Source organism: Armigeres subalbatus, chromosome 2, assembly GCF_024139115.2.
Source record: "Armigeres subalbatus isolate Guangzhou_Male chromosome 2, GZ_Asu_2, whole genome shotgun sequence".
Taxonomy (NCBI): Eukaryota; Metazoa; Arthropoda; class Insecta; order Diptera; family Culicidae; genus Armigeres; species Armigeres subalbatus.
The window spans coordinates 268,488,457-268,507,336 of NC_085140.1; the positions used below are offsets into that span (position 1 = coordinate 268,488,457).

General features: G+C 40.1%; 1 protein-coding gene across 1 annotated transcript in view; it reads right to left on the bottom strand.

The window, feature by feature from the left end:
- The window catches only part of LOC134212205 (guanylate cyclase 32E), a 101,884-nt gene that overhangs the window by 36,706 nt on the left and 46,298 nt on the right, over positions 1-18,880 (bottom strand). Inside the window, exons 10-13 of the mRNA XM_062689854.1 lie at positions 7,911-8,063; positions 7,316-7,641; positions 7,132-7,246; positions 6,985-7,054 (exon numbers count right to left, since the gene is read on the bottom strand). Of these exons, the coding sequence (XP_062545838.1) occupies positions 6,985-7,054; positions 7,132-7,246; positions 7,316-7,641; positions 7,911-8,063 (664 nt within the window). The remainder of the gene's footprint in view (positions 1-6,984; positions 7,055-7,131; positions 7,247-7,315; positions 7,642-7,910; positions 8,064-18,880) is intronic.

The window sequence follows — 18,880 nt, forward strand, 5'->3', positions numbered from 1 at the left end:
TAAAGTCTAAATCAGCTAAAAAATCAGGAGGATTCTTTTTCTATCTTCTTTCTTCTTCCTTTTTCTTGATTCCTCTTTACTCTCCCTTCTTTCTTTTTTTTTCTTTCTACTTTGCTCTTCCTTTTTCCTTATTTCTTCTTCCTTCTTTCTTTTTTCATCTTCCTTTTAGCATCTTCCTTCATTATTCTTTCTTCTCCTTTTTCTGTCGATTTTCCGGAGGAAAAAGCTCCAGCAGGAAAATCGAGACCGTGAAGAGACGGAGCAACTGTACCGCGCTAATAACACACGAAAGTTCTATGAGAAGTTAAACCGTTCACGTAAGGGCCACGTGCCTTCCTTCTTTCGTTTTTCTTCTTCCTTTTAGCATCTTCCTTCATTATTCTTTCTTCTCCTTTTTCTGTCGATTTTCCGGAGGAAAAAGCTCCAGCAGGAAAATCGAGACCGTGAAGAGACGGAGCAACTGTACCGCGCTAATAACACACGAAAGTTCTATGAGAAGTTAAACCGTTCACGTAAGGGCCACGTGCCACAGCCTGATATGTGTAAGGACATAAGCGGGAACCTTTTTACGAACGAGCGTGAGGTGATCCAAAGGTGGCGGCAGCACTACGAAGAACACCAGAATGGCGATGTGGCAGACGAAGATGGCGGTGTGGTGATGGACCTGGGAGAACGCGCGCAGGACATAATCTTACCGGCTCCGAATCTCCAGGAAATCCAGGAGGAGATTGGCAGGCTGAAGAACAACAAAGCCCCTGGGGTTGACCAACTACCAGGAGAGCTATTTAAACACGGTTGTGAGGCACTGGCTAGAGCGCTGCACTGGGTCATTACCAAGATTTGGGAGGAGAAAGTTTTGCCGCAGGAGTAGATGGAAGGTGTCGTGTGTCCCATCTACAAAAAGGGCGATAAGCTGGATTGTAGCAACTAACGCGCAATCACATTGCTGAACGCCGCCTACAAGGTACTCTCCCAAATTTTATGCCGTCGACTAGCACCAATTGCAAGGGAGTTCGTGGGGCAGTACCAGGCGAGTTTTATGGGCGAACGCTCCACCACGGACCAGGTGTTCGCCATTCGCCAAGTACTGCAGAAATGCCGCGAATACAACGTGCCCACACATCATCTATTCATCGACTTCAAAGCCGCATATGATACAATCGATCGGGACCAGCTATGGCAGCTAATGCACGAACACGGTTTTCCGGATAAACTGACACGGTTGATCAAAGCGACGATGGATCGGGTGATGTGCGTAGTTCGAGTTTCAGGGGCATTCTCGAGTCCCTTCGAAACCCGCAGAGGGTTACGGCAAGGTGATGGTCTTTCGTGTCTGCTATTCAACATCGCTTTGGAAGGGGTAATACGAAGAGCAGGGAATAATACGAGTGGTACAATTTGCAATAAGTCCGTCCAGCTATTTGGCTTCGCCGACGACATAGATATTATGGCACGTAACTTTGAGAAGATGGAGGAAGCCTACATCAGACTGAAGAGGGAAGCTAAGCGGATCGGAATAGTCATCAACACGTCGAAGACGAAGTACATGATAGGAAGAGGTTCAAGAGAAGACAATGTGAGCCACCCACCGCGAGTTTGCATCGGTGGTGACGAAATCGAGGTGGTAGAAGAATTTGTGTACTTGGGCTCACTGGTGACTGCCGAAAATGACACCAGCAGAGAAATTCGGAGACGCATAGTGGCTGGAAATCGTACGTACTTTGGACTCCGCAAGACGCTCCGATCGAATAAAGTTCGCCGCCGTACCAAACTGACAATCTACAAAACGCTCATTAGACCGGTAGTCCTCTACGGACACGAGACCTGGACGATGCTCGTGGAGGACCAACGCGCACTTGGAGTTTTCGAAAGGAAAGTGCTGCATACCATCTAGGTGGGGTGCAGATGGCGGACGGTACGTGGAGGAGGCGAATGAACCACGAGTTGCATCAGCTGTTGGGAGAACCATCCATCGTTCACACCGCGAAAATCGGACGACTGCGGTGGGCCGGGCACGTAGCCAGAATGTCGGACAGTAACCCGGTGAAAATGGTTCTCGACAACGATCCGACTGGCACAAGAAGGCGAGGTGCGCAGCGGGCAAGGTGGATCGATCAGGTGGAAGATGACTTGCGGACCCTCCGTAGACTGCGTGGATGGCGACGTGTAGCCATGGACCGAGCCGAATGGAGAAGACTCTTATATACCGCACAGGCCACTTCGGCCTTAGTCTGAATAAATAATAATAATATCTATTTCATGTTCGGTGGTTCATGCGCATGTATTGCGCTTTACTCCGGTCGAAACGAGCGCGATCTTCATTAGTTTGCAGTAGCCATCGAGTAAGTAAGTGCATTGCGTGCTTCAGTCGCCGGGAAAATAATAAAATATCTATTTGGTGCTCGGTGGCTCATGCGCATGTACTGCGCTTTGCCCCGGTCGAGAAAAGTGCGCTATCACTATGAGAGCTATCAGGCAAGTAAGTACAGAGTGCTGCGCGTCCGTTCGGTCGTCCAAAGCGCGATTCTCCTCAGTTTTCATATGCCACCATGATGCATGATTTAACTTTTCTCTCGTGGCGAGACAGCGAATTAGTGTTATTTCCCATCCCATAGATCGCATCACTTACCGAAGTCAATTCAGATAAATTATCCTTCTTACTAAAACTATACCCTATATCAAGATAATCGTGGAGACGCAGAGGTATACTCGGTTTCTAGTAGCAACGAGAGTCGGACTAACAATCCTTCCCTTCCTATATGACCGTAAGGACGTGCAGAGATGTCCTACACAATTGGCAAAAAATCTGCTCTTTTATTTTTCACAATTTTTAACAATCAAATAAAATTCATTCAGTGAGTGCAACCAATAGATGGATATTTAAGTTTTCGAAATGTCACTTCGATCTGCCCCTCGCGCGCCCGCGTGTGTTTGGTGTGCACCATGTTGTCAGGTTGAAGTGACATTTCCAAAACTCAAATATCCATCTATTGATTGGACTCATTGAATGAATTTTATTTGATTGGTAAAAATTTTGAAAAATAAAAGAGCAGATGTTTTGCCAACTGTGTAGGGCATCTCTGAAGACGTGGCCGGCACCGTTATTGACTTTAGATATTTGAGCTTCCGAAAAGTGTACTTTGAGAATGGGTAGCTAGTCACAAGCCCCATTTATTGTGTTCTCTGTACAATTTCGCAAGTTCTAGTCAATCACGGAGTAGCACCTACGAATTGTGCGGTCATAATGCTCATTAGGGTGCCAATGAAAATGACATTTTCGAATTTCAAAAAACGACATTGCTCACAGTTTCATTACCTCAAAATATGACCCCATGCAAAATTTGAGCTCAATCGGACATGATTTAGGGGTGCCTAAAATTCATCAAAGTTTTGAAATTTTTACTCATGAAAATTTTTCCAAAGAAAAAGTCGAAAATCGAATTTTTGTTTTTGATGTAAAATGACTAAAAAATGCATGAAACGTCGAGACCTGACGCTATTTAAAAAAAAATGTTTTGGAAAAAAATCGATTTTTTCTCTTAGAACATTTTAGGGACTTTTTTCAGATGATGAAATTTTGTTTCATCGAATTTTAACACCGGACGATACGCAAACGTTTTCGCTGCCACAAATATCCCCCTATGCAAAATGTGCACGGTTAGAAAAAAGTACCTAATTTTAGGTACTTTTTTCTCTTGAATCTCCCTCCCTCTTTCCTTTGTTGTCATAAAATGAAGAGCAAAACCACTCAACAAGGGCATTAAAGTGTGGGAACCCAACGTTGAGTAATCTCATGTTTACAAAAGTTGAGTAAAATTTACCTAACTTTTGGTTAGTTTCTATTTAAAATTAAGTTTATTTTACTTAATATTAGGAGAATTTTACTTAATTTCAAGAAAAGATTACTTAATTTTGGGTGCCCACACTGAACCCCCGGTTTGAGTGAAAAGTACCTAATATTAGGTACTTTTTTCTAACCGTGTGAGCTAAATCGGACATGATTTAGGGGTGCTCAAAATTAAACAAAACAATTTTTTTTCTCACAAGGGGGAAATCATTTTTTTGTTTTTTGATGCCAAAGGACTCAAAATGCATGAAACTTTGAGAATTAATGTTTTGAAAAAAATTGACTGTTTTGGGACTTTTGGGAAAATTTCTTATGGCGAAAACATTTTATCATCGAATTAAAAATCGGACGTTACGCAAACATTTCCTAAGTCCTAAGGGGTTGTTTACTAATAACGTTAGCACATATGGGGGGAGAGGGGTCTGTCATTTTCTTACTCTTCATACAAACAAAAAAAATGTTTGGGAAAAATCTTACAAAAGGGGTCCGAAAACCAAGAAAAAATGCTTACGTAATTATTGAACGACCCCTAAAATATGCCCCTATGCAAAATTTTGGCTATATCGGACATGATTTAGGGATGCTCAAAATCTTGCTATCAAAATTTTGAATTTTTTGTAACTTTGAAAACTTTTGAGATAAGATTTACGGAGAAAATTATAAGATTGCTAGGCAATGTTTATTACACCGAGGTTTATTTTTACGCGGTTATTATTATGCGGTACCGCATGAATTCAAAACAAAATGTATAAAGATCAAGTTACAAAAGTTCGAAAAAAAAATTCTTCTAAAAATGTTGTCTCTGGGAGGGGTTTTATGACCAAATTTTTTTTTTAAGTTACATCAGATCTCGACGTTTCATGCATTTTCAAGTCATTTGGCATCAAAAACAAAAATTCGATTCCTTACTTTTCCTGTGGTCCCCCAATGTGAAATGATGGAAATAATTGAATCTATTTCCCTAAAGTGCAATTTTGACCTCTCTTATGTTAGAAAAAATATTTTAAGCTCTTTTTAGTGGAATGTATTCAACCGTCTAAGACGAATTTAGTGCTCTCCATTTAATTCCACCAATTATTTTTGATATCTTTGCAGATACGTATTTCGACCTGAAGTCTGGAGGATGAAAATATGACACAACGTAGGGTAGGGTCGTCTTAAAATCAACAACTCGGTTGTACACCACTGCGCTCTTTACCCAACGTATAACCAAACTATCGTAAACATCACCACCACGAATAGTATTAGGAGAATAGAGCAGAATAGCCATTGAGGCGTCCACGTTGTTGAGATGTGAATCTTTTTAGTCTGGAGCCCGTAACCCGTCCTTCTTATTCCTACTTTTGTTTAATTTCTTCCATCTACTTTTTTCCTTTAACCTTCCTCCTTTCTTTTTCATTATTCGTCTTCCTTCTTCCTTCTCCCTTCTTCCTTATTTTTTCTTCCTTTTTCCTTCGTCCTTCTTCTTTGAATTTGTTTTCCGTTTCGACCTTTTGTTCCCTTCGACGTTTTGTTCTTCGACCTTCTGTCCCTTTAGACGTTTTGTCTTTTTGACCTTTTGTCCTTTCGACCTTTGACCTTTGACCTACATTGATCATGGTCAATAAGTTCGTATACCCTTTCAAAGTGCAATATAATAACGCGGATGTGACGTATCAACTGTCTTCTGATATTGCGATTCTTTTCTTAAATCCGCAACCTGGCGCGCCAGTTACGCGCCGGCTCCCGTGCGCCGAGTTGTGCGCCATGCAAAAAGTAAATAAAGCAATGTCAAACAGATGTGATCTTTTGGCGCGGTTTTTCACATTCGCTTTTAAGGTATGCAACATATTATTGTCCCTCGATGGATAGTTAGTCTTTGGTGGAATAAACAAGATCTTTTTATTTTTTTACATTTGTTGCTACTGCATTTGGATCAGTATACTGTAGTAATAATTCCCATTAGGTAATCGTGCGTAATATGTGATGAAATATTTTGCATTTCCGTAATCAAGGTACCACAATATGGCAAATACCTTAGCGGCGCACAATCGAGAGAAAAAGAGATGAAATAGCAAAATGCTATAAAATCTCGAGAAGCATAATATTTTTAGGAAGTACTGTTTATGTAGATTAGCTACAGCTAATGATTCGAAATATCTCCCCTTCCAGATTTAATTACCGGCTTCAATTGTCTTTCAAACCCATAACCACTGGCACACACGAATTCCATGTGCAAGTTCTACTAAAATTTCTGAATATCCGCCTTGAAATGTGTCAACACCTAGAAAGTGTAGTCCTAGTTAACAAGTAGGATCAAAGGAAAAAGTCCACCGGATTCATGTCTGGAGAGCTAGGAGGCCACTATGTCCTCTTTAGAAAACCTTCTTCTTCTTCTTATTGGCATTACATCCCCACACTAGGACAGAGCCGCCTCGCAGCTTAGTGTTCATTAAGCACTTCCACAGTTATTAACTGCGAGGTTTCTAAGCCAGGTTACCATTTTTGCATTCGTATATCATGAGGCTAGCACGATGATACTTCTATGCCCAGGGAAGTCGAGACAATTTCCAATCCGAAAATTGTCTAGACCGGCACCGGGAATCGAACCCAGCCACCCTCAGCATAATCCTTTAGAAAACCTATCAAATGGAAAAATTTTGAGATCTTCTATCTTGCTGGAATATATAATGATATTCTTGAAATAGTTGTAGTGAGGAAGGTTAACTGTTAAAAACACCTTTATAGAATACACAATGAAATGTACTCGGGCAGTAAAAGAATTGATATCCAGACAACTTGGAAGGATTTGCACATGGAAAACGTGCGTGCCAGACGTTGCAGTTTAGAAAAACATTCGAAGCTGGTAAAGACTAAAAGGAGTAGTTATTACAAATATTTGATGTATAGTCAATATACACAATATCACAGTGTAGATTCTAAATAAATAATGACTGAGGTTGTCAAATAAACAAACTGATTATAAAAACGATGATTAAGTTTTTTTTATATCTTTATTAATGAGACTTTCAGCCCAAGAATGATTAAGTAAAATAAGTACAAAAGGGAATAGGTACATATATTAGCTGTTTAATGAGTAAATAAACTAGGGTGCATATACATATATGTACGTATTGTAAGAAATGTGCAGTTCTTACCAATGTTTGTAAAGGCACGTTTTGATGTGTCTGAACCATTTGCGAGAATACTTTGCCTGCAAACTTGTGTCTGAAAATAAAATTGGTATCCGTACACTTCACCAAATCAACGAATCCGTTGTTTCAACGTGTTTGCCAAATTCTTACCAACTTCTTTTTTGTATCATTACCGTACATTAACTCCGGCGAGCCTATAATTGTGACATCCTTCATCTCCACCTTCCACAGGAGGCACGCCAATGTTTGTTCGTATCGATAATGTCTGCAAATGTGAATGAACCCATAATTAATGAGGCTAATCTATCAAAGCAAACCCAGTTTCTGACATTACTTGAATAGAATAACAGCAAATATCGTGATAAACAGCGTGCCCATCATGATGCCAGTAATGTACCGCCAGTCACGTGTTATCAATCGACATTTCTCACCATGAAATCCGCACGGAGGCTCGGCCAACGGGGGTCGGCCCTTCACCCACATGATTGGTCGCAGCGAGCTCAAATATTTGAACTCCGGTAGATTGGTGCCGTTACTGCTGTACACGAACATGCCCACCGGTTGCATCGACTTGTTGAGAGAATTATTCACTTTCTCGTCTTTCTGCAAGGCGATAACCGTGAAATTTCCTTCGGCATCACCATTTTCATCGATGTAGACCTGTTGACAGCGAAAAAAATAGTACCATGGAACAATGCCTCAAACTATGGCTTCTGTCGATACATCCATTCATAGATCACGTAGACACATTTTTTGTGGCTTTTCAGTTTATTTTTTATCAATGGCTTAAGTAAAATGTCTGTGAAAATCGCCAAAAAACTTCATGGAAGTTACTCTCCTAATAGCATACCACCCCCTTCACGAATCGAAATTTTTGAAAATACACTATCCAAAAATGGTCCACGTGATTTATAAACGTCCCCACTTACATCGAACCCCTGGATCGAATGGTACGAGCGATTTAAAATATGGCGCATAATCAGTCTTCCATCGTGCAGGCTTCCTCCAGCTTGGATGACTTCGGTTGCTGCCCGGGCATAGATGAGCACCGCGTCGTACAGATGGGCAGCATAGATCGGTACCTGTTGTGAAAGTTAAAAACATCGAAACTTTGAACCTGCATACTATATAGGAACGGTACATTGGCTTTGCTTCGTCCTGCATGTGAACTTTGCGGCAGCACGTACAAATCAGGACAAACTATGAGAATAACACAAATTCGGACTAATTAGTTCTTCCGTGTTCGACACAAATGATGGACATATTGACTGATTAGACATTATACGCAACATTGTAGCTATGTTTAGTCAAAGTCACGTGATAGTTAACTCAATTTAGCTTCTTAAAAGCACCATTAAATATCTCTGACCTGTTTAAAATTAGAGAACATGCTTGTTGCTTTGCTTTAAAAAAAAACAATGATTTAGTTTGATCATTTTTAACTATTAGGTATCGCATTCAGGGAGCGCTACACAGAAAATGGTTGACTTTGAACCAAAAAATCTGTAGTAAAGAGCATTTTCACCAGACATTCTGCTTATTCTGAGAATGCAGGATACATTGGAAGAACTGAAATAATCATTTGGGGTTGTTTGTAGGGCAAGTAGGCATTCTCGGGAACGATAATTACATGTACTTAGGCTTCCTCGTCCATCCATCCTTAGTGACCGCTTTGATGTGGTGCAAGATTAAATTTCTATCGGCATTAGGTATACCTATGTAGGTACTTCATTTATTGATTGAGACTGCTTTATGCAAATTGCAAGCTGCTATTAACGATACATTTTCGATTTTGTACTAGGTAGCAGTTCGGACAAAAAATAAACAACCCGAGCAAGATCGGGCAGGTTTGACTAGTAGAAGATAAATATATCCAGTAGAAGGGCCATCAGAGAGCAATAATAATTGAAAACGCTGTTATTTTGCCTAATATTCAGCATGGAACAGCTTAGTAGGGAGACTACTGTAAATTTGACTACTGTAAAGTAGACTATGTAGTACAGGCATTCCTCGATAGAACGCACGCTCGATAGTGCGTACCCTCGATTGTACGTACATTTTACCTCGATAGTACGTACCCAAAAAAAATCGTTCAATTTTCTGTACGGTTTTAGTTTAAATTTTATTAAGTTTTGATCATGCATGGCGTGGGGTCCTTCATATGCTACGTAATAATTTTACATATGATTTAAACATCATTATTGTGATAACGAATTTAGTAGAAAAACTTGAAAAAGCAGCGTGTCATAAATGTTTGACAGTCTTACGTACCACAAATTATACTATTATTTTGTACAACTGAAGGAATATCCGAAACAGCTAATTACTTATTCAGTTTTTACAGTAAATTTAGTTCCAATCTATGCAGTTGTCACCGACAAAACTTTTTATTGAAAAATAAATAGCAGCGTTACTGACATTCCTCCGTAAGCTCCTTCAGGAATTCTTCCTCAAGTTCCTCCAGGAATTCCTCCACATGTTCCACCAGAAGTTCCTCCACATGTTGTTCCGCAAGTTCCTCCAGGAATTCATCCGTAAGTTCCTCCAGGAATTCCCCCCAGAAATTCTTCAAAAAATTCCTCCCGGAATTCTTCCGGAAGCTCCTACAGGTTCTCCTCCGGTAGTCCCTTCAGGAATTTCTCCATTCTCAAAAAAAAAAAAAAAAAAAATACATGGGCTCATAGGAGTGCATTAGTCAAATTTCTCCAGATTTTTCTTCTGTGGATTTTCTCAAAAATTCATCCTAACATCCGAACATCTTAAATTATTGCCAAGTATTTATCCGTTAATTCTTTCAAATATTCCCAAAAATTCCTCTATTTCCTTGGTAATGTCTTCAGCAATTCAATTTGCAATTCCCTTAGAAATATCTACGTCTCCTTTCCCAGAACTTCCACCAGAAAACCATTGTGGAATAGTCGGAGTATCTGGATATTCGACTGCTATGAAAACATCCACCACGATTCCTTGATATTCCAAGCCGCCTACATGGCGATTGACAGTCTTCAGTAGCCCCAACAAATCCTTTTGGTTTCGCTTTGCGATGGGCTTCAGCCCAAGCAAACCGGCTAAATACGTATCAATAATTACACGGAGGTTTTCGAATTGGTCTTGCAGCTGCTTCCATGTTTGTTGAAACTTGTTGTCTTGGATCATCTTCACAGTGGCACAGAGGCATCACCGATGCACAATGGGGAAATCCGATTTCAAAGGTGGAAAAAATTGATAACTTTCTTCACGAACAACTTACAGAAGAGATCAAGAGCTTATTCGAAAGGGAATTTTGCAAAGAATTCAGTGAGTGCTATTTCATGGACGTGGAACGCTTCTGTATGTAGTTATTGAGCTCGTTTTGCCCTAATGCCCCATATATTGCGAGTTTCCAAACTATTTGTCATTTTATCTTTAAGACATTGTTCTAAAATTGTGTTTATCTCTTCACTGTGGATCCATAGAAGTGCACTAAATATATTTTGTTGGTAAAAGTTGGAAATTTAAGGGATTTTGGGGTCAAATACGCATCAAAGTGCATTTTATGTGAAATTTTCATGTATTCTGTAAGAAATAGTAATATTTACAGATAAGTGTTGATATTATTGTCTCAAAGTGTTGAACAGATATTGACAAATGTTTGCCGAAGAAAAATTAATTAAATAAATCGTTCCACAAATGTTTTATTTGTTTATTTATTGAGTAAAAAACGATTTTTTAAAACTTTTGAATAGCACCGATGCCAAACATTTCCAACCTATACCCGATAGCACAACTAGAAAATAATAGTGATATGTTATGAGTCTTGATGTGATCATAGATAGGAGGTGATGGGAGATACTCTTTTTTCTTACCTTTTTGCCCAAATTCCCCTATGAAATAATATAGCTCAATGATTCTGAGGAAGGAAATGATGTTGTAATGTTTATTTAATTGATATTTTCCAATCATATGATGAAAATACCTAATACATAATCATATAAATCATTAAACATATTGAATTATAGGGGATTTAGGGGTCATACAGCTCATTTAATGTAACTTTTTATACAAAATACTATAACTTTTCTCACGAGCGACTCACAGATAAGATTAAGGGCTTATTCGGAAGCGAATTTTCCAAGAAATTCAGTGAGAGATGTTTCATAGACGTGAGACACTTCTGTATGATGTTATTAGGCTCGTTTTGCCCCAATATCCCATACATCACAGTTTATCATATTTTCCGTGCTTTTATCTTCCAAGTATTGTACTAAATATGTGTTCTTCTCTTCATTATAGATCCACAGAAAAGCACTATACATGATTTGTTGGTAAAAGTTGGAAATTTAAGGGATTTTGGGGTCAACTAAGTATTAAATTGCACTTTACGTGAATTTTTCATGTATTCTGTGAAAATTAATAAAAATATTATTGTTCTCCCAAAATGTTCTACAGACATTGATAAATGTTTGCGAAACAATTACCAATGAAGTAAATATGCTTCTGAAAAGTGTCGATGCCAATCATTCCCAAACCACACCCGTTTGCACAACTAGATAAGAGTAAATATATTAGTCGATGTGATAATGGATAGGAATAGATAGGACATATTCTTTTCTCATGAGGTTTCACCCAAATTCCCCTTATGAAATAATATAGCTCAATGATTCTGAGTAAGAAATGATGGAGTAACATTGATTCAATTATAATTTGTCAATGATACTATAAAAATAACAAATATTCGTAGATTGCATTGAAAAAAAAAACAAGAGTTCAGGGCTCAGAATCTTTTTTTTTAAATACAGAATAAAACAATTTTTTCACTTATTTGTCCCAAAATGCCTTAAAAATACATTTTTAATGTAATATATGGATATTTGCTTTTTTTATGGTATCAATTTCTATTAAAAAAATTATGACAATAATATCAACTATTATCTGTAAATATCTGAATAATCAATAGGCAGTAGATTTCGCCAAAATTGACCATATGTAGAGCTACATCAATGCTTACAAGTTTTTAAATCACCGTATATTAACCCTAAATGATCATTCAATGTAATATAGTGTAAATGATTTCTTGGGTATTATTATTTTTTACAGAATGCATAAAAAATTCACATAGATGCACTTTGATGATTATTTGACCCCAAAATCCCTCAAATTTCCAACAAAATATGTATTGTGCTATGTATGGATCTACAATGGATCTACAATGAAGAGGAAAACAGAATTTCAGTGTAATTTTTGAAAGATAAAAGTACCAAAATATGAAAAATTTTGATGTATGGGACATTGGGGCAAAACCAGCTCAATAACTACATACAGAAGTGTCTCATGTCTATGAAACGTCACTCATTGAATTTCTAGCCCTTAACCTTATCTGTGAGTCGCTCGTGAGAGAAGTTATCCTATTTTGTATAAAAAGTTACATTAAATGAGCTGTATGACCCCTAAATCCCCTATAATTCAATATTTTTAATGATTTATATGATTATTAGTTATTTTCATTATATTATTGGAAAATATCAATTAAATAAACATTACAACATCATTTCCTTCCTCAGAATCATTGAGCTATATTATTTCATAGGGGAATTTGGGCAAAAAGGTAAGAAAAAAGAGTATCTCCCATCACCTCCTATCTATGATCACATCAAGACTCATAACTTATCACTATTCTTGTCTAGTTGTGCTACCGGGTATAGGTTGGAAATGTATGGCATCGGTGCTATTCAAAGGTTTTAAAAAATCGTTTTTTACTCAATAAATAACCAAATAAAACATTTGTGAAACGATTTATTCAATTAATTTTTCTTCAGCGAACATTTGTCAATATCTGTTCAACACTTTGAGACAATAATATCAACACTTATCTGTAAATATTACTATTTCTTACAGAATACATGAAAATTTCACATAAAATGCACTTTGATGCGTATTTGACCCCAAAATCCCTTAAATTTCCAACTTTTACCATCAAAATATATTTAGTGCCCTTCTGTGGATCCACAGTGAAGATAAACACAATTTCAGAACAATGTCTTAAAGATAAAATGAAAAATTGTTTGGAAACTCGCGATATATGGGGCATTAGGGCAAAACGAGCTCAATAACTACATACAGAAGCGTTCCACATCCATGAAAAAGCGCTCACTGAATTCTTTTCAAAATTCCCTTTCGAATAAGCTCTTGATCTCTTCTGTAAGTTATTCGTGAAGAAAGTTATCATTTTTTTCCACCTTTGAAATCGGATTTCCCCATTGTGCGATGAGGGCCTTATCCAGATGGTGCAATTTCTTTGCATCGAAATCGTTACTGCGTACAACGACGTCTTCGAACATCGTTCGGAATTTCGGCCAATTCTCCACCTTCCCATCGAAGCTAGGAACTGGAGCTCTTAGAGACTGCTGTTGGATAATTACCTGTGAACTACCGGCTCCAGCTGAAGAAGGACCTGGTTTAACAATTAGCTTGGAGAGACGCTCGATTCTGTCAAGCACCTCGGTGTACATCGTGTCGAAAGCTATTTGCATTTCGTCTTGCTCTTCCAGTTTCGACGACGGGGTTAATGCCAAAATTTCACGGTGTACTGCTTCGTACTCTTGGTAATGCAATTCCGGTTTCTTAGAAAACACTTACAATAGAGATGCACTTATTTTGGTGGCTGATGACTGTGACCTTTCGCTTGATTTTTGGCTGCATCCATGTCTTCTTCTTTCTTATTCTTCTTTTTAACGGATTTCAGAGTGTGATTTAGAGGAGACATTCCGTTTCTCATACTTCAACGGCACAACGCGATTCAACGCAACGGACGCAACGTGATTCCGACGACACGTGTTGACTTTTCGCGACGAATTGTTGTCCAATGTCCGAAACGTAACTAACGACACGTGTTCACTGTTTTGGCAATGCACGTTTTTCACTTTTGTGCATCCAACGCCACGTATTCACTTTTTCGCGACGAATGATTGTCCAATGTCCGAGCGAACGATACGTGTTCACTTTTTGCAATCTTGTACTATTTTCATTCACTTTTGCACAACGTACGAGTTCTCGATTTTCGCGACGACGAATCAAAACGTTGTAATGTTCACGGGTTTCACGGCTTGTGCACTGTCACTTTTGGTGGTGGTCGTCTTGTTCACCAGAAGGGAAGGAATCTGGTGTGATCGATAGGTGTCACACTGACCAGCAGAAACACTTCGATGATGAACCTGGTACTGTGGGCTGGTTTTACAGGATGGTATCCGGTTCGGGTTGGACCAAATTTTGAGGCGCCTGGTTGCCTCCGGTTGGGTGTTGGACTACCACTCAAGGAAGAAGACTGCTTTCCTTTAAACACTAATTTATTTTATTTAACTGGCAGAACTTAACCATTAGCCTTGTAGTACAATACTGAATGAATTTCACAATCTCGAACACTGCTTTTATAGCCCACTGCTATAACACTGCTTTTATAGCCCCCCACAAGAAGTTTGGAACATTCTAGAATTAACGGAAATTCAACAATTCTGCGGTGACCATGACAACGACGCTGATGCTTGTGATGCAAGACAGTAATCTCGTGGATTCTACACGGAAGAAATAAACTACCCAATAGTGAGTTCAATTCACCCAACCTCGAACATCCGTACGGGAAGCCAAAATTGAGTAAGAGGGGTCGAAGTAGTTCGCCTTTATTCCCATGTTAAAAAAGTACCAAACGGAAAAAAAAACCATTTCCCAACTGTAGGTTTATTTCACTTAATTTCGACCTCAAGCAATAAACTCAAAGTTGGCTTCCTGTATTGAATTGGCGTCGTTGGATTGTTTCACTCTTTTGTTTTTGACAACAGAAGAAAGAGTGGATGAAAGAGAAAAGAAAAAATAACTCAAAAGTAAGTTAAAAAAAACTCAACACTGGGTACTTTTTTTCTTCCGTGTATGTACTGGCTGCCTGGCTGCTATGTACCATGTTTTTGCTTACTATGATAATACCAATCTTCAAATGGTAGCTTTGATAGCTAACCGATATTCTTTCGATAAACTTTCGTCTAAAATCTTTCGAAATACCTCCAAAAATGTCTTTTTAAAAGCCTCTGGAACTTATTTAAGGAATTCTCCCGGAAGAACCTGCCGTAATTCTCAAGGTTTCTGGGGATACTTCGCCTAAAATTTCTATGAAAAATCATCTAAAAAGCCCTTCAGGATTTCCAGATAATTACTTCCAGGAATTTGCAGCAATATCATAAAACAATAACCCTAGCAATTCTTCTAGAAACTCTCTCATTTTTCCTTCCAGTAATTTCTCCATGGGTTCTCCCGAAAATTCCGTCAAGAATTTCCCCGGAAATTATTTCAAGAACGCCTCCAGAAATTCCTCCACAAATTCTTTCATAAGTTTCTCCGAAAACTTCTTCGAGATTTTTCCAGGAGTTCGTTTTGAAATTCTCACAGAAATTTCTCAAGATATTTTGCAGAAAATTCCACTAAGAATTACTCCGGGAAGTTCCTATTTTTGGAAGAATTTCGTAAGAAATTTTTGGTATCCGATGGAGTTCCCAAAGGATTTCCTGGAGAATTCCCTAAAGTATTTCCTGGTGAAAATCGCGATGGAGTTCCTGATTTGAGTCCAGGAGATTTTTTTTGGACCGGAATTAGAACCAAGCCGCCTTTAGCATGGTACATCTTACCGCACAACTAAGGAAGGCACAGTAGCCGAGAAAATATGTTTAGTTATGCTTCCACGAGTTGAAGTTAAGTTTTGGAACACCGACTCAAGGAGGATCCACTGAAGCTTTTAAAACATATAATTGAAATTCTATCAGCTCAATGCTCCTGCTGGAATGTTCAACGATACACGGAAACATCGTTCAAGAAATGGTTGATCGGATAGATCACATGTTGTGAACTCCAGGACGTTCTGGAAGATCAAAAAGGTCTGTAGTAGCCCGTAAAAGTAATTAGTCAAATCATATCGGCTAAATGGACCTGCTGGCATGTTTAGCTGCAAACGGATAAATCCTCCATGATTTTGTTGATCGCTGGGGGTCTCCAGTAGCCTTGTGAGCAAAGGCGTAGGATTGCCAATCCGGAGATGGCGAGTTCGATTCTTGGTCCGGTCTAGGATGTTTTCGGGTGAAACACATTATCGACACGCAACCGCAACCGCTGCACTTGGCACGGTGTCCCCGGATCAGAGAAACGACTGGTATGACGGCGAATGTGAGCAGTTAGTGGAAGAGAAGAATGCAGCATGGGCGAGTTTGCTGCAACACCGCACGAGGGCGAACGAGGCACGATATAAACAGGCGCGGAACAGACAAAACGGCGGCAGCACTACGAAGAACACCTGAATGGCGATGTGGCAGACGAAGATGGCGGTATGGTGATGGACCTGGGAGAACGCGCGCAGGACATAATTCTACCGGCTCCGGATCTCCAGGAAATCCAGGAGGAGATTGGCCGGCTGAAGAGCAACAAAGCCCCTGGGGTTGACCAACTACCAGGAGAGCTATTTAAACACGGTGGTGAGGCACTGGCTAGAGCGCTGCACTGGGTCATTACCAAGATTTGGGAGGAGGAAGTTTTGCCGCAGGAGTGGATGGAAGGTGTCGTGTGTCCCATCTACAAAAAGGCTGATAAGCTGGATTGTAGCAACTACCGCGCAATCACATTGCTGAACGCCGCCTACAAGGTACTCTCCCAAATTTTATGCCGTCGACTAGCACCAACTGCAAGGGAGTTCGTGGGGCAATACCAGGCGGGTTTTATGGGCGAACGCTCCACCACGGACCAGGTGTTCGCCATTCGCCAAGTACTGCAGAAATGCCGCGAATACAACGTGCCCACACATCATCTATTCATCGACTTCAAAGCCGCATATGATACAATCGATCGGGACCAGCTATGGCAGCTAATGCACGAACACGGATTTTCGGATAAACTGACACGGTTGATCAAAGCGACGATGGATCGGGTGATGTGCGTAGTTCGAGTTTCAGGGGCATTCTCGAGTCCCTTCGAAACCCGCAGAGGGTTACGGCAAGGTGATGGTCTTTCGTGTCTGCTATTCAACATCGCTTTGGAAGGGGTAATACGAAGTGCAGGGATTAACACGAGTGGTACAATTTTCAATAAGTCCGTCCAGCTATTTGGCTTCGCCGACGACATAGATATTATGGCACGTAACTTTGAGAAGATGGAGGAAGCCTACATCAGACTGAAGAGGGAAGCTAAGCGGATCGGACTAGTCATCAACACTTCGAAGACGAAGTACATGATAGGAAGAGGTTCAAGAGAAGACAATGTGAGCCACCCACCGCGAGTTTGCATCGGTGGTGACGAAATCGAGGTGGTAGAAGAATTTGTGTACTTGGGCTCACTGGTGACTGCCGAAAATGACACCAGCAGAGAAATTCGGAGACGCATAGTGGCTGGAAATCGTACGTACTTTGGACTCCGCAAGACGCTCCGATCGAATAGAGTTCGCCGCCGTACCAAACTGACAATCTACAAAACGCTAATTAGACCGGTAGTCCTCTACGGACACGAGACCTGGACGATGCTCGTGGAGGACCAACGCGCACTTGGAGTTTTCGAAAGGAAAGTGCTGCGTACCATCTATGGTGGGGTGCAGATGGCGGACGGTACGTGGAGGAGGCGAATGAACCACGAATTGCATCAGCTGTTGGGAGAACCATCCATCGTTCACACCGCGAAAATCGGACGACTGCGATGGGCCGGGCACGTAGCCAGAATGTCGGACAGTAACCCGGTGAAAATGGTTCTCGACAACGACCCGACCGGCACAAGAAGGCGAGGTGGGCAGCGGGCAAGGTGGGTCGATCAGGTGAAAGATGCGAAAGACTTGCGACCCTCCGTAGACTGCGTGGCTGGCGACGTGTAGCCATGGACCGAGTTGAATGGAGAAGACTCTTATGTACCGCACAGGCCACTTCGGCCTTAGTCTGATTAAATAATAATAATAACATTATCGACACACTGGGCATAGTGTATCCATAGTACTTGCCACACAAGATACATATTCATGCAATGCCGGGTATAGAAAAGCTTTCAATTGATAACTGAGGAAATCCAAATAGAATACTAGAATATAGAAGTTGAAAAGCCGGCCAAGTTCCAGTTAGAATATAGAGCCAAAGAAGAAGAAGAAAAAGAAGACTTGGTTCTTCGGGTAAATGACATGTTCTGAACTCTAGGACTTTTTGGAGAACCATAAAGGCCTATAGTTTCATGTAGAAGTAATGATTGAAATGCTATCGGCACAATTAACCTGCTGAACATCCCAGCGATGCACTGATACATTGTTCAGAGCATAGTTGATCGGATGGATCATATGTTCTAAGCTCCAAGACGTTTTGGAGAAGCAAAAAGGCCTGTAGTAGTTTGTAAAATAAATTAAATGGCTAAATGGCTCTGCTGGGATGTTTAGCGCTGAACGGATACATCTTTCATGACTTGATTGATCGGGTAGATCACATGTTCTGAACTTCAGAATGATTTGGGGAACCATAAAGCCTGTAGTTGCTTTTACAGATAATAAGAGCAATCATATCGGCTCAATGGACCTGCTGGGATGTTCAACGATGCACGGATACATCGTTCAGGACTTGGTTGATCGGGTTGATCACATGTTCTGAACTCCAGGACGTTTTTCAGAACCTGAAATAGTTTACGTTTGTTCAAAATTCGAATAATGTATATGTTATGATCACATGGATGTTTTTAGACATACTTTTCGGTTTAGGACAATTTGTTTCTAGACATGCAATTCTGATGCACTCGAGGAGATTTACTCCTAAAAAGTCTTAACGGCCTAGGACATCCGAAAAAAATATTTAAAACCCAAATTTGTACGTCAAAAGTGCGTAAAATCTTCCCATCCTTAGCGGATAACATCGATCCATAAAACCGACCGAAA